Consider the following 23,311-nt stretch of genomic DNA (forward strand, 5'->3'; position numbering starts at 1 on the left):
TACACTCACACACAGATACGCTCAGACACAGACATGCACACACACACAGACATGCACAAACACACTCACATACAGACACGCTCAGACACACACACACTCATACACAGACATGCTCAGACACACACAGACAAACACACACACACACTCACATATAGACATGCTCAGACACACTCATTCACACAGACACCCCTGGGAGATGACCTTCGGGCTGTCTAAGCTGGCTGCTGCCTGTATGTGCTCCACCGTTTGCAAGCTGCCTCCCCCCTTAGACTGGGAGCCCCCTGAGGGCAGGGAGGGTTTTTTCCTTCCTCTGTATCTATGGCCCTTAGCACAGTATGTAGCACACAGTAGGAGCTTCATAAATGCTTGCTGTTTGCTTTTGGCCAATGAAGTTCTGTGGCTCAGAGACCCCTCTCAAGCCTGCGTGGAACCTTCTCCCAAGGATGACACGTGCCCCCACCCTGCAGGTGAGGCCCTTTCTTTACCATCTGGGCCCTTCTCCTGTGGGCAGATCATCCAGGCCCTTCCTAATGTGGGGCCCCGCCAGGAACACAGCCCACGGGGCTCAGGGCAGAGGGGGGAGAGAAAAGCCCACAGCGGGGAAGCCACGCAGATTCCAATGGGTGCTCGGCCATCACCATCCCACCATCTCTGGCTCCTGGGGACATGGGAGGGTAGGTGAAGGGAGGCTGGTGGGAGAGGGAGGGGAGGGCACCATGGAGCCAATCCAAAACAGCATTTTCCCTTGTTTACAGAAAGACCAAAAACGTTCCACGGGGCTAAAGCCTTCCGTATTTCCCAAGCCACAAGATAATATTTTATTGGAAAGTTTTAATATGGTCCTGATTTGGAGCAAGTAAGATGCTTTTGTTTTTTAACTAGAAAAATGAGGATCTGCTGGGTTTCTGTTCTGCTGGAAATCAATCAGCTGAGCGTTCCAGCCTTTAGTTTCATGCTCTTTACCAGCCGCCCTGCTTTGGAAAAATCCTAATGAAGTGAAACTTTGGGGCGCGAGCCGCCCATGTACCCATGGGCACTACAGCCACAGAGAGCCAGCAGACCACGCTGAGCCACTCCCTAGACAGCTATGTGGCCGTGGGCCGGCGCCGGCCCCTCTCGGGGCTGGAGATGCCTCCTCCAGAAACTGAGGAGAGGGGATGACCCAGAACTCATGGGTGTCCCTCTGCTGCTTGGCCCTCCTGCCCATTCCTGCGTCTTCCAGGGCTTGGGGGCTTGGAGATGGGGCCCAGTAAACACCCGGTGTGAAGAAGGGGCCTGGTTATACACGACTCCTTGTAGATGGTGTGGGGTATGCGTGTGTGATGTGTGCGTGTATCGTGTGGTATATGCATACATGTGCATGTGTGTGAGGGGCATGTGCGGGTAGTGGGCCTTAGGCGTGTGCACATGTTACGTGCTTCCTAGATGCTCCTGTCTGTCCTGACGGCCACCCTAGAAGGGACACTGCCAAGACAGTAGCCAGCTTCCCCACCCAATGACCCCCAGGCTGAGCCAGAAAGGAGGAGGGGGGCATCGGTGGGTGCCTACGGTCCTCACGAGCTCAGGAAGAGCCCCCCAGAAACCAGGGAGAAGAGCCAAAGGGCCTGCCGGACACATGGGGTGTGGGAGGGGCACAAACATCTGTTCACGTGTACATGCACATGCACACGTGTGTACGGGTTGGGTCTATGTAGCATGCACACGTGCACACATACCCATTTACAAATCATAATGAAACCTAATAAATACTGATAATATAAACATATGATATATTTTATATTGTTTATATATTATATACAATCATCGAAATCTAAAACCACCCCCAGGGTGGTGCTTTCACGGCTCTCTCTGCTCCATGGATATTTCCTATGGGCCGAGGTATCTACATGTTGTTTCTCCCATTCATGATAATAGCGTCTACTATGTGCTAGGCCCTGTGCTGAGAGTTTTACAAGAGGATCTCACTGGATCCTCACAACAGCCCTCAGAGGGAGGTGCTGTTATTATCCCCATTTTGTAGTTGAGGAAACTGAGGTAGACATTGGTTAAGTAACCTGCCCAGGATCACACAGCTAGGAAAGTGTTTGAGGCTAGATTTGAACTCAGGTCTTCCGGACTCCAGGCCTGGTACTAGATCCACTGTTGTGCCCCTACTGGCATGAAAGCAGGGACAGGCTTTTGCCTTTCTCTGGATCCCTGGCACTTAGCACGGTGCCTGGTACACAGCAAGCACTTAATAGATACCTGTGGTCTGACCACAGGACTGCATGGTGTTGAGGAGATTCCCTCGCAGGTGTGGGCCAGACCAAAAGCCTCCATGCCTCTGAGCTCCAGGTCGGGCCTGCTCTGTCCAGGCAGCCCCATCGCTTTGGCTGGCGGAGTGAAGAGTGGGGCTGACCAAATGCCACATGGGCAGTGCCCAGTGATATGCCTGGACACGTGACCGCGTGGCTAGAGCTGTCTCGGGGGCAGGACTGTCCTATTTCAGGGATGTTATAGGTTGAAACAGTCAACCAGCATTTATTAAGTAGCTACTGTACGTGCCAGGTGGCAGCTGGGTGGTGCAGTAGATGGAATGCCAGGACTGGACAGAAGACCCAAGTTCAAATCTGGTCTCAGACACTTACTAGTTGTGTGACCCTGGGAAAGTCACTTTGCCCCGTTTGCCTCAGTTTCCTCGTCTGTAAAATGAGCTGGAGAAAGAAATGGCGAACCAGTCCAGGATCTTTGACAAGAACGCCCCAAAGGGGGTCATGAAGAATTGGACACGGCTGAAAAATGACTGGACAGCAGCATGTGCCAGGCCCTGGGCTTAGTGCCGCGGACACAAAAGAAGGAAAAAGACAGCGTCTGTCCTCAAGGAGCTTCCAATCTCATGGAGCCGATGGATACAAACAAGCCGCGCACAGGACACACAGGCAACCAGGAATGGGAGGCCCTGGAACTAAGGGGGTGGGGAGGCTTCCTGGAGAAGGTGGCATTAGAATGGAGACCTGAAGGAAGCCAGGAGGCTCAGTGGTCAGAGCGGAGGAGGAGGCGTCCAGGCCTGGGGAGGGCTGCAGGCTGACCACCGAGCCAACGCGGCTCCTGCAGGCCACCCAAGGCCGGGGGGTGGGGGGGAGCCGCTAGGATCTGCGAGGGCTCCATACACTCTTGGAGACTGAACCATTTACAAAGTCTTCTTGGGTTTACCTCTTGTTCCTCAACCAGCCTGCAAGCTCCCTGAGGGCAGGCCTTGCTTCCCTTTCTCTCTCTGCCCCCAGCACCTAGCACAGAGTGTGCCCACACAAGGCGCCTACTAAGCACTTGGGATTGGTTAAAGGGCTAGAGATCTGCAGCAGATCCTCTATCCCTCAAAGTTCCTTCTACTCATTCAATCCTGGGTCTGAAACACACACACACACACACACACACACACACACTCTCTCTCTCTCTCACATAAACACACTTACGTTTTCACATTCAAATACCTCACGTACACATCCACATTTACACACTCAAACACACATTCATATTTTCCACAAACACACTTCCTCACACACACACTTACATTGTCACACTCACACATGGCTCTAAGTCTGGCATGGGCTCTGTTCAAGTAGATCTCATTGAAGGGAATGAAACCGTCCTGGGCGGTGGAGGATGGGCTATTAGGCCCTAATGGAAAGCTCAGGAGCCCCACCCAGCCTTGGGAGGGGAAGCCAGTCCTGGGGGGCTGCACTGGCAGAGGGTGGCAGAGAGGGAGGGGCCCAGCACACTCAGATGGACTTCATGGTCTCCATCCCAGCCATCTTTCTCCCAGGGATGTTTTCTTGGATCACGTTGGGACAAGTTAACAGTGAAGGATAAAGCCCCTCTGATGCCACTGCCCCTGCACACCCACCTGTGCTGCCCTGGCATCCAGGGAGGGGCCGGGCACAAAGCAGGACGTGCCAGCACTACGGCAGTCTCAGCCCAGCCTCCAGACCAACCCCTTTAACAGACATGCCCTCCCAATGACGGGGAAGGAAAAACTGAACATACAGTGACTCAATGAAAAAGACCAAAGCGTTCTGGGGAGGAGCCGAGGGACGGATCATTGCCAGCTCCGTCTGCTACCGGGGGTGGGGTGCAAAGGTCCCCAGGGCTGCCTGTGCTCTCCAGAGGAGTTTGATGTCCTGGAAATGTGAAGGGAGGGAAAAAGGAAGGAAGGGAGGGAGGGAGGAGAGAAGGGAGGGAAAGAAGGAAGGGAGGGAGGAAGAGAAGGGAGGGAAGGAGGGAGGAAAGAAGGGAGGAAGGGAGGAGGAAGGAAGGGAGGGAAAAAGGAAGGAAAGGAGGAAGGAAGGAAGGGAGGGAGGAGAGAAGGGAGGGAAAGAAAGAAGGAAGGGAAGAAGGAAAGAAGGGAGGGAGGAGGAAGAGAAGGGAAGGAGAAAAGAAGGGAGGAAAAGAAGGAAGGGAGGAGAAAAGGAAGGAGGGAGGAAAGAAGGGAGGGAGGAGAGAAGGGAGGGAAGGAGGGAGGAAAGGATGAAGGAAGGAAGGGAGGGAGAAGGGAAGGAAAGAATGAAGGAAGGGAGGAAGGAAAGAAGGGAGGGAGGACGAAGAGAAGGGAAGGAGGAAAGAAGGGAGGAAAAGGAAGGGAGGAGAAAAGGAAGGAGGGAGGAAAAAGGGAGGGAGGGAAGGAAGGAGGAAGAGGAGGAGGGGAGAAGCATCTAGAGCCCCCTCCCACCCCGCCTTGTGCCAGACTCTGTGCTAAGAGCTGCTTTCCAAATAAATATTTTCTCCTTTGAGCCTCATGACAACTATGGGAAGGAGGGGCTGTTGAGATCCCACTTTACAGCTGAGGAAACCGAGGCAGTTTCTCCCTCTCCGTCTGTCACACACACTCTCCAAAGCCTTCGAGAAAACAAGCCAACTTGCACAAACGAACCAGAGTTCGGGGAGCAAGCGCTCAGTGCATCTGGTACTTCACGGTTCTTAATATTCTCCGTCCAGTAGGAAACCTGCCAGATGCACTTTGAAATGCTTCGATCTAATCAGAAGTCCTACTAAGCTTCCGTCTACTCGAACACAAACGAGGAAGAGGGCCGGCCAGGCCAGCGCCTCGGTCTCCCCTCCCGGGCACTCACTCTCTTTGCCCTTCTCCTTGTTCTTCAGCTGCTGCAGCTTCTGCTCGCGATGCTGCTTCTCCAGCTCCTGCTCCTGGCGGTGCTGCTCGAGCTTCCGCTGGTGCTCCAGGAGCTCCTGCTGGTGCTTCATCGCCAGCATCTCCTGCTGCTGCTGTGGGCGGGAGAGATGGGGGAGGGGGTCAGTCACCTGGAGCTGAGCGCACGCGGAGATGCCAGGGCAGGAGGGCGCCCTCCCCCCGCCTCGGGGCCCCCCTACAAAGGCGACTGTGTGTCTGTGTGGGGGGGGGCAGAGGACACAGGAGGCATGGGCCCTGCCCTCAGGGAGGCTCCACTCTACCTGTGCTAACCCCGTCTCTGTGGCTTTCCATACGGGCAGCGAGGGGGAAAGCGGTCATTAGCTCAACAAAAAGACTGGGGCCAGCCTAGTCGTCAGCCACTGACCCGCACAGCCAGGGTGCTGGGAAGGGAGGACGCGTGTTCAAATCCTGTTTTGAGGGCTTATTCACTTCATGACCTTGGCCAAGTCTCTTTACTTGCCTAAGGCTGCCTTCCCCCTCCAAGGCCAGGGTCCTAGAGGCTGCCAAATAAGGCCGAGATGCCAGCTTCACCAACACTTGCGCTCCTTGGTTAGAAGCCATAACCCACGCCCCACTTGGGACCAGACTATGCCACGCAGACCCTGAGTGGGTACACCCCACTGCCCCATCAGAGCTTGGTACATAAGAGAGGCCCATATAACCTGGGGGGGCTGCTGGCCCAAGGGGGACAGAATCACAGCTGATGCCCCCTCCTCACCACCAGCACCACTTCTTACAGCCGGAGTGGCAGGGGCCTCCAGCCCTGGACACAGCCAGGGAAACGAGGCTGGGCAACTGCCCCAATGCACTCTAACCCCCCTCCTCCCCTGTCCCCTCTGTCCAGCCAGCCCTCCAGGCACCACAACAGGAACCGCTGCTGCTAAAGGCCCAGAAGAGAACGCCCACCCTCAGTGGAGGCAGCATTGAGGAAGAGGCCTCGCTGCCTGGGCCCACCTGGCAGCTGAGCCCTCTCACGTGTGCAGAGCACGGGCTGGCGTTTTTCTCCCACCCAGATTCCATGAATTAGCATGCAATAAATCAATACTTTCCATTTCTCCACTTATTCAACCGAGTAGCACCGTGGACAGAGAACTGGGCCTGGAGTAAGGAAGGTCTGAGTACAGATTCCTTAGACATTTACTAGCTATGTGACCTGGGCAAGGCCCCTCACCTCTTCTATCCATCTCAGTTTGCTCAGCTGTAAAATGGGGGCAATCCAAGGCCCACATCTTTTCCCAGGGATCAGCACTTAGCACTCAAAGCCTTCCTTCCCGGCGAACACCTTGTGATTGCATCGACCTCACCCACAGCCTCCTCAGTGGCTGGGGCAGACCCACAGCAGACTTAGCCGCTCCTAACTCTGACAGCTTTTTTGCTCACCACGACATTGTGGAAATCCAGGAGAGAGCTTGGTAATTTGAGCAAAATGCCAAGGGGTGACTAAAGCCCTCCAGGAGAGGGTGTGGCCCACGCCCACCGCTCCTCACTCAGCATCTTATCTCACCATGACTGCCATCCGGAGCTAGCTGACCACCACTGCCACAGGCCTCCTTGCCCTCAAGGATCCTGACAGTCTGGAGGGGACCTAGGCTCTGGCTAAGGAGGCAGAGACCCTCAGGCCACTGTGCAGGAGAAGGTTCACCTCGCGGGGGGTCCAAGGGCACGTCGGCCACACCAACCCTAGGGAGGCCCCTGTCTCTGGAGGAAACGCATCTGGCCGTGGCATGCTGTGACCGACAAATGGCTTCTGGAGCCCTCCTGAAGGGGGGGCCTCACTCTCCATCTTGGGTTCCTCTTGCCCTCCTCTGCCTCATTCTCTCTCTGAGGACACACAAAATCCTTCCTGGAAGCGAGAGGCACCTTGGATGCAGAGGGTCAAAAGCCCAAGGGAAGAGGTTTCCCTTTGTCTGGCCATTAACAATTCATTCTGAAATCAGCCAAAAATGGCCTACAAACTTGTTTCAGCAAGAGGGCAGTTCTTCGGAGGGTCGCCTTCCAAAACGGCTTCATCATCCCTCACGTGTAGCACATTTCCTGTGGTTTCTTAAGGTGGGATCAAAATAAAGCCACCGACTAGAGAGCCTGGGCCAAAGCCAGGTGGGAAGAGCCTTGGTCAAGGGGGTCACCAGGGAGCCCCGCTTCTACGTCTAAGACAGTGGGCCAGGGCAGACGATGAGATGGGGTGCTTAGGCGCCCGCTTGGCTCTGCTCCCTGATATGGTCACGGTAGCTCTTGCAACCATGACCTGGATGGGGGGGGCAGACCCAGACGGCCAAAGATGTCATGAGATGGGCGAGAACCCCTTGGGGGCACAATAGGCATCTTCTGATCTCTGAGGGGCTGTCCTGGAGAAGGGGAGTTCTCTTAGGCTCTGGGTAAGGAGAATAAGCATAACAGCTGTCCCCAAGTGGAAGGGAGGGGCTGCCTCGGGCTGGACTGCATCACTTCTGAGAAGGCTCCTGAGTAAAGGCTGGAGAGCCATTGCTGGGGACACTGGATTCTGTGAACAGCCATGGGAGAGCACAGTCTGCAAGGACTTATTTGTCATTGACTGAGTAGCAGGCACTAGGGATACAAAGGCAGAAACGAAAGAGTCCTGCCCTCTGGGAGCTTCCGTTCTACCCTACCTCTCAGAGCTGCCCTTCCTGAGACAACCAGCCGGGCGAAGGGCAGATTACACTTCCTAGGGGCAAAGCAAAGGGGCCGGGAGCCAGGTCCGTCGGCTGAAGCCAGCATTTGTCAATGTTTATACCATCACAGACTCCCACATCTGCTCCATGTCACTGCTCCTCCTGTTAACGAAGATGTGTCTGTGCTCCCGGATGCTGGGACGCCCTTGCAGGGCTGAGTGCTGACAGGTGTGCCTGGTGGAGTGGGGCTATCCTTTGGTCCTGGGCCCTGACTGTCCCCTGTGATCAGTGCAGCCACTCTGGACACCAGGCCCTCCATCTCCTTCCCGTTCTCCCTCTCCCTGGAGCTGCCTCTCAGAATATTCGTTTCTCAAACAGTATCCAGAAAGAGAGCTGGATGAGATCTTTCAACTGTCATAAAAAGATCAGGAGGGGAAAAAGAAAGAAAAGAAGTAACAGACGCTAGTGATTAAAGCTCTTCGGCACGACCTCACTTCCAGAGAAACGAGAGAATCTCCCAGGGCTCAAACCTAATGAGTGAGGAGACACCGGTCTTCAGCCCCGACTTCTGGGCAAGATCTCCTGTCCTGCCTGTGCTTGGGCAGGAGACAGGAGTCATGGAGGAAAGGGGAAAGGAGTGTTTCCATTGCACTGTGAAAGCTGTGATTGGCAAAAACTGCTCAATAATTTTTCATATTGATAGAGAAGGGAGAGAAGGGAGGGAGAGAGGGAGGGAGGGAGGAGGGAAGGAGAGAGGAAGGAAGGAATGAGGGAGGGAGGGAAGGAAAGAAGAAGGGAAGGAATGAAGGAGGGAAGGAGAGGGAAAGAAGAAGGGAGGGAGGGAGGAAGGAAGGGAGAGAGAGAAGGAAAGAAGAAGGAAGAGAGGGAGGAAAGGTGGAAGGAGGGAGAGGAAGTGCATTTTAAGCTGAATGCCTTTACACCGTTCAAGCAGGCCAAGCTCTGTGTGTACTTCCCATCTAAATAGCTCAGACCCTTGGCACCTCACGGAAAACTGGAAAAAGCCCTGAATTTGGAGGAAGGAGTTTACTTTGGCACTCACGGCACGAATGACCCTGGGTTAGGGCTAGTTTCTCATCCTTCCTGGGTCTGTTTCCTTCTCTGCCAAATGGAAGCGCTGGCCCTGCTGCTCTCTGGCTCTCCTGCCCACTTTCAGGGGATGCCCCGAAGGGCTCTTGGGATGGTCTTTTGGAGCCACTGTGGCTGAAGAAAGTGAACAGCCTTGAGCTGAGGAGATCGGGGCATTCGGACTATTCCCAGCTGGCGTTGAGGGGTGAGGGCCGAAACCCTCACTGTAGTCTTTGAGACAGGCCAGCTCAGGGCAGTGTTATGGTCCAGGCAGCCAGTGGGCCCTGACTCAGCGAGAAGACCCATAGAAACCAAACCCCACTCGCTGGGCGCTCCAGACAGGAGGTGGAGCCGATCTCTGCCGAGGTAGGCAAACCTCTGCCCCCCCAGCCCCCTCCCAGCTGGCAGCAGCATGGTAATGCCACAGGCAGCAGTGGGCAGAGCTTCCATATCCATTATTCAGCAATCATGACCCCTGGCAGATCTGTGGATGTCTTAGCAGTGGACTCTGGCCTTCCCTGGGGGGATGCTGCAGGCCACCCCACCCCTAATTTCACTGTTCTGCTTGAAAGAGCTCTCCTCAAAGTCTGTAGGTGAAAAGAGGGGTTGGAATAATCGGGGGAGCGACTGTCCCACTGTAGACCAACTGCCCCCCAACATACACGGGGGCTTCTGCTGAGGCGGGGGGGTTTCTGCTCAAATCTCATTAATACAGGGAGAAGCTGCTGCTGGCTTTCATCACACCAAGGAACGTGCTCGCCAGCACAAACTCCAATCCCCCTTCAACAACACACTTCTAATTAACACAGGGCCAGCAAGACCGGAGAAAAGAGACCAGAAATAACTACTATCTGCAGACTTTCAGGGGAAAGCAAAACCAAAGTGTGGTGTCAAGGCAAGCCTGAATTCCCAGGGAAGGCGTGAGTGCTCTGGCCAGGCCGTGTGCGCCTCCCCTGGCACCCAGTGCGCAGGGGCCAGGCCGGCCAGGTTCAGAGGCTCAGCAGCAGAGACATCTCCAGCTGTTAGACAGGCCCCAGCTTCCACATAGGATAACGTGAAGGGATCTTATCCACCTCCAAGTTCCAGATTGTTCTGGGCTGATGAGAGGCAGAGAGCCAGCCATGGGTCAGAAGACCTGACACGGGGAGAGTCTGGGGTCCGTCCCCAGGGAGGGCTCACACCAACGGCTTCAGGACAGGATTTGGTGCTCATGGGACCTGGGTTCAAATCCTGACTTGGTCCTTTCCTCCCTATGAGTCATTTTACCTCTGAGCACATCTGCCCATTCATAAAACAAGGGTTTGGACCCACCCAATCAGTCTGCCAGCATTAAGTACCTTGGGAAGACTGGAGGCCAGGGCAAGGGCCCATGCCCGTGACTCTGCTGGGCACCTTCAGCTCTTAGAGCCGGGGCACTGAGGAGGGGCAGTGCCTTGCCCAGGGGACCATGGCTATTATTTGTCCAGGGAGAGGTCGAACCCAGGTCCTCCTGGCTCCCAGGACTCAGTGGGACGCAGGGCACGTCTACAGGCTGATTTGGTGCTGATGACCAGAACACCATTATCAACGAGCACTTCCGGCTCCTTCAGGGGCGGTCAGGGGCTGCGGGAAGGCCTGGAGGCAGCGGGCTGACCGCTGGCCACACCTGGAGCCATCATCGTGAGATCCAGAACAGCCAAAGAGAGGGAGGAAAAGCCGCCCAGAAACGCTGACCTGGTGGGCAGAGTAATTTCAGACGGTCTACACCAATGACAGAAAACCAGCAGTGCTGTCACCGGCGTAAGATCATTACACCCCGGGGGTGTGATAAGCTCGGGCAGGACACCAGGCGTGCCCTCCCTTCCTGGGGGTGGCACGCAGACATTCATTCTACTTCATGAGCATTTACCAAGTGCCTGGAGGGGGCCAGGACCTGGGCATTCAGGGAGGAGAGGAAGGCCAAAGGCCAGACATTCCAGAGCTTCCATTCGGCCGGGGGGGATATCCTGGGCGTCCAAAGAAGGCAGCCGAGCTGAGCCTCGATGGCCATCTGGACAGCCCGGCATCCACGACTGCCGCAGGAGGAGCCGCCTTCCCCATCTGGATTGTCTGCGTCCCCCGCCCCATCTCCAAGGGGGTGCAAGCTCCTTGAAGTCAGCCCCTGCCCCCCACACACACAGCCACAGCACTGGCCCAGCCTCGGGCAGAGCATTCAGCGGAGGATGAAAGCCTACTATGAGCTCCTCCTAAAGCTGGGCTACTGGACAATCACTAGGCCCATTTCACAGGTGAGGAAACCATGGCTCAGGCACAATTACCCCCCACCCCTGGCCTCCAAGGTCTGAGCTATCTCCTCTCTGGGGCTCAGGGCGCACCCCGCCAGCCAAAGGCTAATTAGCCCTGGGCATTGCATACTGGGTCACTAGCCAGCAGCTTCAAGCACCAGCTAGCCCGGGGAACACTGACCTTTCTCTTGTTAAAGAGGAGAGACCTCTACCAAATCCTCCTTTTCTGGCCCAGGCCAGATGCGTCCCCTCTCTGGGAATAATACAATGGAGGCTTTTGCTTGAGCCCTGCGAAAGGTCTCCCTTGGGCAGAACTGACACGAGCTCTCATCCCCGTCTGTCTCCTCCTTTCTCTGTCTCTGTCTCTCTCCTCCTTTCTCTGTCTCTTTGTCTCCCCCTCATTCTCTGTATCTGTCTCTCCCTCCTTTCTCTTTCTCTCTCTCTCCTCCTTTCTCTGTCTCTGTCACATATGCGCATATGTGGGTACACACACACATCCATGCATGTCCCGTTTGCACCCAGGAGAATGCAAGCTCCTCGTGGGCAGAGATGGTCTTTCTCTTTTGCTTTATTTTTGCATCCACAGTGACTGGCACATGGGGCAGAAGGGACTCCAGAGCTGCTGGTCCACTGGTGAGGCCCCACGCTGGCACTGGAGGTGGAGAAATGCTTATGGCGTGCCATAAGCCACATGCACAGAGCCCCAGGGGCCTGGGCCACGGGCTCACCTTTATCTGAGTGCAGCTGCTGCCAACCCCCCGACGTGTCCCAGGTGACTGACAGGGAGCCCCACGGGGAGAGGAACAAGCCTGGTCTCCCCCTCCCCGACGTCTGCCTTGGGCCACCGCAGACCCTGGCCCCCCTGCAGTCCTCCACCCTTCCCTGGACATATGCCCCTTTCTTTCCAGAGTCTCTGCCTTCCCCTAAGCAGCCACCCCCCCTTATCTGGCACGCCCTGCACCCCTCCCTTATCTGCTGCAACCCTATGTATCTTTCCAGGCCGGGCTGCAATGCCATCTCCTCTTAGAATTGCTCTCCCGTCGCCCCGAGCTGAAAGAGAGCCCCGCCTCCATCAGCACCCAGCCAGGCATGGTCTGTTCTGGGCTATGCCTATCAGCGCTCCATCTCAGCTCTTCTAGGCTGGGGCAAGGCAGCTCCTTCATCTGTCTCCTACGACTCTGGGTCTTCCAGGGGAAGGGATGGGAGAAAAGCTTCCTGGGACAAATGCAGAGGCGGCAACCGCCCACTTACTGTGGAAGGCTTATCTCCCAGACACCATGCTAAGCAGCGAGGCCTTCCGCCTCGCAACATCACAGAGGCTGGGACCGGACATCCTTCCCGAGCCAGCTCTCGCCCCAGGCTACTGGCTTCCTTCACACAGCTCCTGCTACCTGCCTTGTGATAAATACTTTCCTCTCTCAAGGCGGTCACAGGACACCCCACTACTCTCTCACATGAAAATCCAGTGGACAAACGTGGCTGCAGAGAAGGGCGACTCCCCTTGCTCCCTCCCATGAGTGCTGGGAAACAGGAGTCTGGCCAGAAGACAACACGAAACCCGATGTCAAAGCTCGGGGTGAGGACTGAACTGACCTGGGGAGCACCGTCACCCCTCTCGTGGCGGAGGGCCGTGATGTCTCGGGGGTGGAAACAGGAATTTTGGTTCTGAGATGCCACCTGACCTCCGTGGCCGCCCAGGGGAGGACGAGAGGCTGCCTGCAGACGCCACCTCGCGACCACGCTCCTGGGGAGGAGTCTGGCTCTGGCTCTTCCGCTCCTGGCTGTGCCCCCCAGGTCCAAGCAGAGTAAGGTAATCCTGTCTCCCCTGGGTCTCCCAGGACAGGCCTCAAATGCTCCAAGACCGTCAGGCTACGTCTCCTGGGCTTTCTTCAGGTCAACCACAGCCACCTGCTTCAACCACTCCTCGGAGGCCATCAGCACCCCAGCGGCCCTCCTGGTGGGGCTTGTCACTGTTCTCATCATCATCATCAACAGCACCTACTATGTGCCAGGGACGTGCCAGGTGCTTCACAGATATTATTTCACTTGATCCTCACAACAACTCTGATGTGAACGCTATTATCTCCACTTTACAGATGAGAAAACTGAGTCACGCAGAGGTTAAGCGACTTGCCCAAGGTCACACAGCTAGTAAGTGTCTGAGGCTGAATTTGAAGGCAACTCTTCCTGATTCTAGGCCCAGCACAGCAACCGCTGAGCCACCGGGCTGCCCCAGGAGGAAACTGAGGCCCAGGCTCCGGAGACTTGACAGGAAGGGTCTGAGGCAGGTTTCCCCGCCCACGCGAGGCCAGCGCAGAGTGTCTACACGTGCTTCGGGCACTTCCGGGAGCTGCACGAACGCCAGTGTGACTAGCGTCCTCGTAGTCATCGTCCCCAAAGGGGTGACCGGCCGTTTCCCTACACTCGGTCAGTGATAGCCCACCTCTGTGCCTTTGCACAGCTCACCCGCCTCCTCCTGAGCGGCCTGCAAGGTGGGCCCCACCAATCCTGCCGGGCGAGCTCCCCGCTCTGCTGCCTCCCGCCTGCCCGCGGCCCGCTCCCTTCCTGCCCCAATCGCTCCGGGCTGCCGCTTCCTCCGCTCAGAAATGAAGGGACTTGGGCCGTGCAGCGAAAGCCTGGGGATCCGCGTGCCCTGGACGGCGCGGCAGGGCTCGGCCTCCCCCTCCTGTGCAGCCTGAGGCCCTCCTCTGGACGCTCACCAGCTGAGTGGCTTCAGCCGAGCCCCTTCCCCTCTCTGGCCTCAGTTTCCCCATCTGTAAGACAAGAGGGTTGGGCCAGATGGCCTCTGAGGTCGCTGCCGGGTCTGGAGTTAGGCTCTTATGACCAGGCACACGCCAAGGGACTGAAGAGGCCCAAACCTATGCCCAGGACCAAGAAGGGACCGTTCCTGGGCCACGGAAGGCGGGAGGGCCCCCCGGGGCCCCTCCAAGGGCGGCAGCGGCCGTGTGGGGGAGGGAGATGAGGGCACACACACAGACCACAGGCTTGCTCCTGGGAATGAGCCAAGGGCCTCTGAAGGTGAGGCCCGGGCCCAGATGACACCTCAGAGCCTCCCCCCGCCCCCGACTGTGCAGTGCGGGGAGCCCCTCCTCAGAAGCCCAGGCTGCCTCTCCACGCTCTGCCGCTCTAGCCACTGTGGCACGCTGTCCCTGTCTGCACGCTCTTCACAACTGCGCACATTGATGGAAGCCTAGCCTGGCACGGATTATGGGGCACCTGCAGCCCAGGAATCCTCCCGAGGCCAGAATGGAGAGATGGGGGCCCCTTCCCTGCCCCCCCCCCGCCCCGGCTCCTGGTCCTGCTCCCGGGAGCGTCCCCCGGCGAGCCCTTCCCCCAGGCCACAGCCCCTTCTTTGGGCGCCCACGTTCCTTCCGATGGGGTGGGAGGCCACGACAACAGAAGCTGGAATTCGCGGTACAGGGGCTTTTCTTTAAGGAAAACAAACCAGATGGAGAAAGCCTGGAGATTACCCGGTCCAACCTCTTCCTTTTACATCATTTACTTTAAATGAATAAATGGTGTTTTCACTTCTATATATTTATATAGATAAATACAAATGAGGGAAATAGAGGAAAAGCCCTGTAAAGGGCCGCCCATGAACGCATCCACAGAGCACGTGACCCCCTTTCTGGTCAGAAACGATGTTCCCTGCACATGGGTACTCTCTTCCTTTTGTGCCTCTCTCTTCACTTCTATTTAAGAGAACTGGAAACCGAGGCCCGGGAGCTGGCCCCCACCCTGTCCACTGGGAAATGACCCTGGCTCGTCTTGGCGGGCTCTGGTATACTCTAAGCTCTCGCTGTGAGGGGACCCTCAATCTGGCCACAGCAGGTGACATTCTGTTTAAGCAAGTCTCCAAGGCCATTTACCAGCTTTCGCATGGGGAAGGAGATGGGGTGAGGGGGCAGTATTGGCGGAGGAAACCTGAGACCCTGAGATCATGGAAGTTAGGTGGTCTGCCAAACAGCCAATGAGGAAAAAGCCCTGGAAGGCCACAGCCAAGGCCTTCCAGGCCAGCAGAAAGAAGGAGACTGGTCTCGGGGTTTGACTGCCCCAGTGGTCCCCACACAACCCTCAGGAAGCCCAGAAACATCCCACTCAAGTGCCCTGTCCAGGGACCCGAGGCAGGCCTGGGGGAGGTATCCTGCAACAGGAGGGAATTTCAAGGTAATTCATTATAATTAGCTGGGAAGGAGAGAGAGAGAGAGAGAGAGAGAGAGAGAGAGAGAGAGAGAGAGAGTGAGTGAGAGAGAGAGAGAGAGAGAGAGAGAGAGAGAGAGAGAGAGAGAGAAAGGTGATATTAATAATGAGTTTATCAGACTGTCAACTAGTAGGCCTGGAGTCCCAGGGCAGGCAGAGGGTTGGGTAGCTCCCCACAGTTGGGAGATACTCCCTGTGGCTTGAAACTCAAGTGCCTTCAACGTGGGGGAACACGGAAGGTTTCTTGTTTTCATGCATATTTTTAAGAGTCAGAACATGTTGGGCCCATGGCCATTTCAGCCAGGCCAGTGGGAGCACGGTCCTGCCTGACCCGTCTGCTTTGGCCAATCCCTGATCCTTTCCAGGCTCATCAGCACAGGCCTCAGGCCTCAGGCTGACAGTCAGCCTTGATAAATATGAATAAGGGAGAAAGGAACACCCCTCCAGTGCCTTAATGACATGAAAAGCCCATCGAGTATATCGCTCGACTTTAGCTGATGCTGCCCAGAGTGAAAGGACCCACGTACAAGGGCAAAGAGCCGATCGGGGAAGCCCAGGTGTCTAAAGTGCCCACCGTGGGCCCACGAGCCCAGAGCACACCAGGAGAACGTCACAATCTCGGAGATCCCAGCAGCCCTCGGGTTCGACACAAGAATCCAGGTTTTCGCTTTCATTGGCTCAGACCCCCATTGCAGCTCCCGCTCCTGATCGGGAGGTGAGGGGCCACCATTGTGCTGACCGCCCCTCAATGACCACGTGCCACCCTGCCCCTGCCAACGGCCCCCTCGCTCCACGTGACAAGCCCACACCCAGCTTCCCAGACAGGACCATGGGCTCGGAGCCTGGCCCGTAATGGAGGCTTGTGACTGAGTGACGAAGCCTCCCCTGGGGCCTTCCAGAGGGCCGGAGCCATGCGCTCACCCCGGCATCGGCAAAGCCCGGAGCTTGACCACAAACCCAACAACTTCCAGAGAAGGGGAAAATCTGGAATAATGCCTTAGGGGAGCCTGGAACCTCCAAGAGGTTGGGGCCTGGCACAGTCAAAGGATCACCAACCTGGGCATTGTGGATTAGCAGCTGGATGGGAGCTAAACACCTCACTGCCAAAATGGGGAAACCGAGGCACTGCCCACAAGTCTGAGGAGCAGATTCCTGCTTTATGCCCTTGTTTTACTGGAAAAGAAACTGAGGCCCAAATATGGGACTAAACCACCCAGCCCAGGGGCCCCTCCCCCAGGCCCATAAATCTCGAGTGACCAGATGACTCTCGTCCTCATATGCCTGTCTCTCATCGGGGCCTCCCAGCAACCACAAGGTAAGTGACTTCCTCTTTCTTACATCCAGGGGAGAATTCCAGGGCATCATTGGAGACATTTTCCAGGACAGGAGACTGACAAAATACTCCCCTTTGCCCACCCTTCCTCACCCTTCACAAGAGGCGACCTAAACCCATCTCTAGATGATGAGCGACCTTTGTAAAAGGTGACAAAATGCCACCAGGTTCCCTGCCCGGGCACAGCACAGAGGGTCTGGGTGCCACCCAAGCCCCTAGACAGCTTGGCCTGGTATCCCTTGGGACACCCCATGCCCAGGGCCCACGAGAACGCGACAGGAAGCAAGATGAGGCAGAGAACCGCGACGGACAGATCGGCCCCTGGGATTATAGAGACCGGGTTCATCCTCAGAGACGGGAACTTCCCCATCTGGCCCCCACCCCCACCCCTACACCCCGAGGCCATGGCGTGCTCCTGAGGAGGGAGAGAGATGAGAATCAGCCAAGGTCATAATGAGGAAAGAGTACATGTGCATGTGTGTGTCTGAGGGGGTGTGAATGAGTGTGATTGTGAGTGTGTGTGTGTGTGTGTGTGTGTGTGTGTGTGTGAGACAGACAGAGACAGTGTATGGTCAGGGGTATGTGTGCACGAATCTGTGTGTGTGTATATGTGACAGTGTGGGTGAGTATAGGTTTATGAGTGAGAATGTGTGTATGAGTGTGAGTGTGTAAGTGAGAACATGTATGTGAATGAGAATGTACATGGTTGTGTGTGCGTGAGTATATGAGGGTGTACATGTGTGTGCTCACGTGCACGTGTGTGAGTGTATGAGTGTGTGCGGATACATATATAGAGTGAGGGTGTGCACATGTGTGCTCATGTGTATGTGTGTGAGCACACAAGTATGAGCATATGGGGGGGTGTGCATGTGTGTGCTCACGTGCATGTGTGTGAGCACATGAGTGAAGGTGTGCACATGCGTGAGCGCACGAGTGTGAGCGTACAGGTGAGAGTGTGTCTGGCGGGTGAGCGTGGCAGGCCTTTGCATGCCGGGGCCTGTCTGCCTCACCCCTGCCGGGCCTGGGCCTCCCCCTTGGACGCAGAGTAGGCGAGCACATGAGGGAGAGCTGGTCTGCCGCTGGCAGGGGCTCGGCCGGTGGCGGTGGGCAGCAAAGGAAGGAGGGCAGCCTCCACTAATGAAGCGCCTACCGTGTGCCAGGCACCGTGCTAAGTGCTTTAGAGCTGTTATTGCATTTGATCGTCATAACAACCCTGGCAGGCAGGTGCTAGTATCATCTCCACTTTACAGATGAGGAAACTGAGGCAGACTAGGTTAAGTAACTGGCCCAGGGCCACCCAGCTAGGAAGTGTCTGAGGCTGGATTTGAACCCAGGTCTTCCTGACTCTGTCTTCTGTGCCTGCCGCCCGGCCTCAACGGACTGGCCTGAGAGCAAAGCGCCCCGGGCTCTGGCCCTCCGGATGACCCGAGGCAGGGCGACGTCAGCTTTCTGGGCCTCGGTTTCCTCCCCTGTGCACGCTCCTGACAACGCTCCTTCTGCTACAACTTAATCTGCCTCAGTTTCTTCATCTATAAAATAAGGGGGTTGGGCTGGTCAGAGGGTCTCACCCTGGAGCCAGTGAATGGGATTTTTAAAAATACTCTGGTCATCATGCAGCCACATAGCTGGCTTCTCCTGTCCTCTACCTACTGTACTTTGAGAGGGGCAGGGGCGCCCCAGGCTTCCCCAGGCTGAGTGCAGGGGGCCCAGCACACAGGAAGGGGGAAGAATCCCTAGCCCGGGTGGGCTCCAAGGTGCCGCCACGGTGACCTGGGGCAATGACGCAGGGCCCCGTGCCTCAGTTTCCTCAGGTGTAAAGGGAAGGGGAGGGGCTGGGTGATTTCCAAGGCTCCTTCCAGAGCTGGCCCTTGGATGCTGACCTGCCCCTCGAGCCAGAGCCCCCCACTCCCCCACCCCCGACACTGCCTCCAGACCCCACGTTCGGAGAGCCGACGGCTCAGAGAAGATGCTCCCGCCCAGGCACCCTGGGGGCAGGAGGGGAGGCCGAGCCCCTTCATTCCCTGCTCCTCCCGCCTCTCCGGCGTGGCCGGGCGCGTCTGGTGTCCGGCTCCCCACTCACCTTGATGTGCTCGTGGAGCTGGGCCTCGTGCTGCCGCGAGAGCTGCTCGTGCTGCCGCTGGAACTCGGCGATGAGGATCTGCCGCTGAATCTGCTGCTTCTGCTTCAGGGCCAGCAGCTCCTGCTGCAGCTGCTGCTCGCGGAGCGTGGGCTCCGTCACCGGCAGCGAGAACTGGTGGTCCAGGCGGAGGTCCATGGGCACGGCGGAGGGCGCCACTTGGAGGGGCAGCGCTGGGCTCACGTCCACTGCAGCCGGGAAAGAGAAGGGAACACGGCTGGTCAGGCGGCTGCGGCGGACGGCCACGCACACCGTCCCCCCAGCCGGTCAGTCATGGAGGCCTCCCCCCAAATGACTTCCCACACAGTCGGTATTGGATACGTGTCGGGGTACAGACACGAGTATCTCCCCTAGAAGAACGGAGGCTCCCTGAGGGCAGACTTCCCTGTGTGTCTTTACAGCTCCAGAACCCAGCACAATCCCTGGCACACTGTTGGCAGGCTGATGGGACTCCAAGGGCACGTGGAGACAGACGGGCACTAAAAGACCTCAGAAGGGCTCAGAGAGGAGGATCTGAGTCACCCGATGACCCCTGTGGGGGGAGGGCTCCGAGGTGACTGGTAGGAACGAAAGCGCCTAACAGCGAACCACGGCGGGAGGGGAGGCAGAAGCCCACCAGCCAATCCCCCCTCCCCCCCACTGTCTCCACTCAGTGCTCAGCTGCGTCTGACACCACCCGCTTTTGCTTCGTCACCCTCACGTGACGTTTCCAAAGAGAAGTCATCCTGGGGCAGCCCCTCTCCCCCAAATCACTCACTCATGAACGGGAAGGTAAGAGAGGATTGGCTCAGGATGGCAGAAGAGGGCAGAGCATCGCTTGAGGGCAAGGACGGAATGTGCCCTCGGGGGTCCAGCAGGAGCAGGCTCTGGTGCCACGGCCAGACAAGGGCCCTCTTCAGAAATGTGTTCACCAGGCAGGGCCGAGAAAGTGCCCTCCACCACTCCTAGGCCAAAGTGTTTTCACAGAGACTCTGGGGGCAGGCCCGCGTTTTCACTTTCAAACACAAATGAATGCATTGCAAAATAAAGCAGAAGCCAAACCCATCTCAGGAGGCTTTGGCCTAACTTCAGAAAGCTCCAAAAATGAAAGGAGACCTGCTGGGCTGCAGAGGTCAGTCATCCCAGGTGACCGCCCACAGGCTATGCCTGGTGAAGGGATGGGAAGGAAGCCCCGGGCCAGGCCGCTTCCCGTGCTGGGTGACCTGGCTGGGACTGGCAAGCGCTGGTGATGGCTCCCTCAAACAAAACCAGTGTTTACACGCCTGGCACAGGGGAGAGAAGGAGACACTACCGCCAGGAGGAGACAGGCCCTGCCTGCCCTCAAGGAACTTGCACTCCATCAGGAAACCACTTGGACACAGAGAAGAACCAACATAGAGACAAAGTAACTACAAGGCCATGGGGGACGGGCACCAGAAGTTGGGGGTGGGGGGGTGGGAAAGACCTCAGGAAGGCGGGCACAATCTGAGCAGAGTCTTGAGCCGGCTGAGGAGGGAGGAGATCGCAGGCATCACCTACCAGCTTAGCCAAGAAGGGCAGTTGGTCTGGCCAGAGAATCTGTAATGCAAATACGCCTGGAAGAGTCAGAGGGCTTTACATTTCCAATGCAATGGTCCGTGATATTTTATCCTAGTAGATCGAGGCAGCCCCTGGAATTTCTGTTCAGAGCTCGGCTTTAGGAGCAGCCAGATAGAAGCTGTAGCGGGGTAGGAGGGAGGGACTGGAGAAGGCATTGGACCTTTGTGACCCGGGTCTCATGTCTATATCTGTACAGACACATTTTTTTTGGGGGGGGGGGGGTCTTTCCAAAAATAATATTTGATAGGCGGGAAGGGAAGGGGGAGGGATACTGGTTACAGACAAGAGCACTCAGGTGGTGCCAACTTAGGAGGGCGGACAGTGACGAGCCCATGACCGTGACAACTCCCACCTGAGCAGCCAGAAGGCAGGAACGGGAAATCCCAAAGGCAAAAGTGGGGACCACATCCCCAGTGAAGGAGTTGAAAAAAAGGCAATGTAACTGGGGTCTCAACACGCGCAGATCTGGGGAACATCTACGCAATCTCAACGTGGTCAAAAGAACTGGCAACACCTCAAGAACTGTGGTCAATGCAGAGACCACGCAGATGCCCAAGGACCACCCCCTGACACACAGCGGATGGCCTGGCGGAGCAGGCGGAAACCTGGGTTTGAGGACACAGTCAATACAGAAATGTGCTTCGTCTGACTGCCTCAAGAGGCTTCACCCTCTTCATGTGCGGGGCCGGGGTTAGCTTGCCTCAACTCTAGGCCTGTATCAGCTCTTAGTCACACAGCTGGACTCCAGCAAGCAATCCCACTAAGGGATGCTTTCCCCAAGTTCATATTCTTTCCATCTCAGCTAATGCCCAGGACAACCCTGTCTAAGTAAGATCCACTTCCAGAATCCCAACGTGCAAAGGCCTGGAGGCCATCACGAATAGGGGTGAGGCCTCCACAGCAGCCGTGCCTCCGACAACCCTGGACTCCTGGTGAGCGACCACTGCCCGCCTTTCACAGACAGGGTGTGAAACAAGGGAACCAGTCAGGACTTGGTGGTCACCTGGCTCTGAGCTGGAAGGCCCAGAGCTGGACGGGACCACAAAGGCCGTGCAGTCCAGGCCCCTCATTTTATAGAAGACTGGCCAACATCACATGAGCACTAGTCGGCAGAGGCACAATTGGAACCCAGACCCGCTGAGTGCAAAGCCACTGGGGTGCCCACCAGGACGTCTCCCTGCCCTCGGCTGCCTCCCTGTTCCTAAGGGTTAGGGCCGAGCTGGGAAAAGAAGCAGCGGGTATGTGGAACATTTCGTTTCCTCCACAAATGGAGCACCGATCTTGCCTGGAGGTATTTTTATACTAACCTCCAAAGCATACCAGGCCTAACGTGTCTACTATCTTTATCTCCTGTGCTATATTTAAGACAGGTTGTCTTCATTCAGAGTTTTTTCCTTTTTTCCCTTCAAATAGCTACCAATCTGGAACCAAGTCAAACACAAACAACTGTTTATTAGGGGATACTAAACATGGAGAAACACCAACCCAGCTTGGGCTCCAACTCGTGGTCACGCAAAGACTGAAAAGCATATCCAGCCAGCCCTGAATGGTGCCACCAGACGCTGGGCCCCCCAAGATCGTTCCATACACACGAGGGGTCTGGCTCCACCAGATGCTGGGCCCTGGGAGGCCGTCCTCACACACACAAGGGGTCCGGTCCCACCAGATGCTGGGCCCTGGGAGGCCATCCTCACACACACGAGGGGTCCAGTCCCACTAGACACTGGGCCCCCAAGGCTGTCATGACACACGAGGGGCCAGGCCATCACGGAGACACACCTTTCTTAGTGTTTACTTCACCCAAGATGAACTGGTTCATACAGCTGTGAAAATTCGAGGGTGGCTCCAGGGTGCACCCAGGCCAAACACCACCCTGTCCTGAAGAGGAGACTAAAGACAGGAGAGGTAGCAAGGGGCGTGAGGAGAGGGCCCAACACAGAGCCTTGGAGACAGCCACAGCTAATAAGCAAAAGCCAGATGGAGGCCTAGCACAGAACACTGAGAAGGAGCTGTCAGGCGGACAGGAGGAGAAGCAGGCAAGAGCAGTGGTGAGAGACAGAAGACAGCATGGAGGAAGGAAGGGGATAGACAGTCCTTTACATCTGGTGTATGGACAGAGTGCTGGGCCTGGAGTCAGGACGACTTGTGCTCAAAGCCAGCCCCAGACATTTGCCAGCTGCGAGACCCTGGGCAAATCACTTAACTGCTGTTTGCCTCAGTTTCCTAGTCCATAAAATGGGGATCATAGTAAACCTCCCTCCCAGAGTTGTGAGGACCGATTGAGATAATAATTGTAAAGCATTTAGCAGTGTCTACAACGTGCTACAGAAATGTCAGCTGTTCATTAGGAGACCATCAGCAACTCCGGAGAGGTGTCTGGGCTGAAGGATGAGGTGGGAAGCCAGAGTGCAGAGGAGAGGAGGGTCCCAAGCAGCAGAAACGCCTTTTCAAGAAGTCCATCACAAAAGGGAGGAGAGAGAAGGGATGGCAGTCCCAGGGCCCGTCCTGGCACACACAATGCCTTTCCAGTGGGAGCCGGGTCTGTGGTCCCGCCAATGCTCAAACTCTCCCGAGGTGGCTGTTCCTGCCGGGCCCACCCCCGCCCCCCACAAGCCTGCCCTGCGGCCAGAGGGCGGCCAAGTCATCCCCAGGGCTCCCTCTTTTGGCCTGGGGCCTCGAGGGCCAAGCAGGACCTGCCTCAGCCTCCTTGACACACACCTCCAAGCTCTACAATGCCACCAGGGGCAGGCTGGCTCTTCTGTGGACACAACACTCCATTCCGTAGCTCTGATGGCAGCCCCACTCTCCTCCTCCCTTCTCCTCCCCACCTCCCTCCCCTTCCCCACCTCCGCCTCTCAGAAACCCTGGCTCCCAAAGAGC

General features: G+C 56.7%; 1 protein-coding gene across 1 annotated transcript in view; it reads right to left on the minus strand.

The window, feature by feature from the left end:
• LOC114053923 (histone deacetylase 4) overlaps positions 1-23,311 on the minus strand; it is a 253,834-nt gene that overhangs the window by 60,160 nt on the left and 170,363 nt on the right. Inside the window, exons 4-5 of the mRNA XM_027877070.1 lie at positions 18,797-19,041; positions 5,106-5,256 (exon numbers count right to left, since the gene is read on the minus strand). Of these exons, the coding sequence (XP_027732871.1) occupies positions 5,106-5,256; positions 18,797-19,041 (396 nt within the window). The remainder of the gene's footprint in view (positions 1-5,105; positions 5,257-18,796; positions 19,042-23,311) is intronic.

This window comes from Vombatus ursinus, unplaced genomic scaffold (genome assembly GCF_900497805.2).
Source record: "Vombatus ursinus unplaced genomic scaffold, bare-nosed wombat genome assembly UNPS02004196.1, whole genome shotgun sequence".
Classification (NCBI taxonomy): Eukaryota; Metazoa; Chordata; class Mammalia; order Diprotodontia; family Vombatidae; genus Vombatus; species Vombatus ursinus.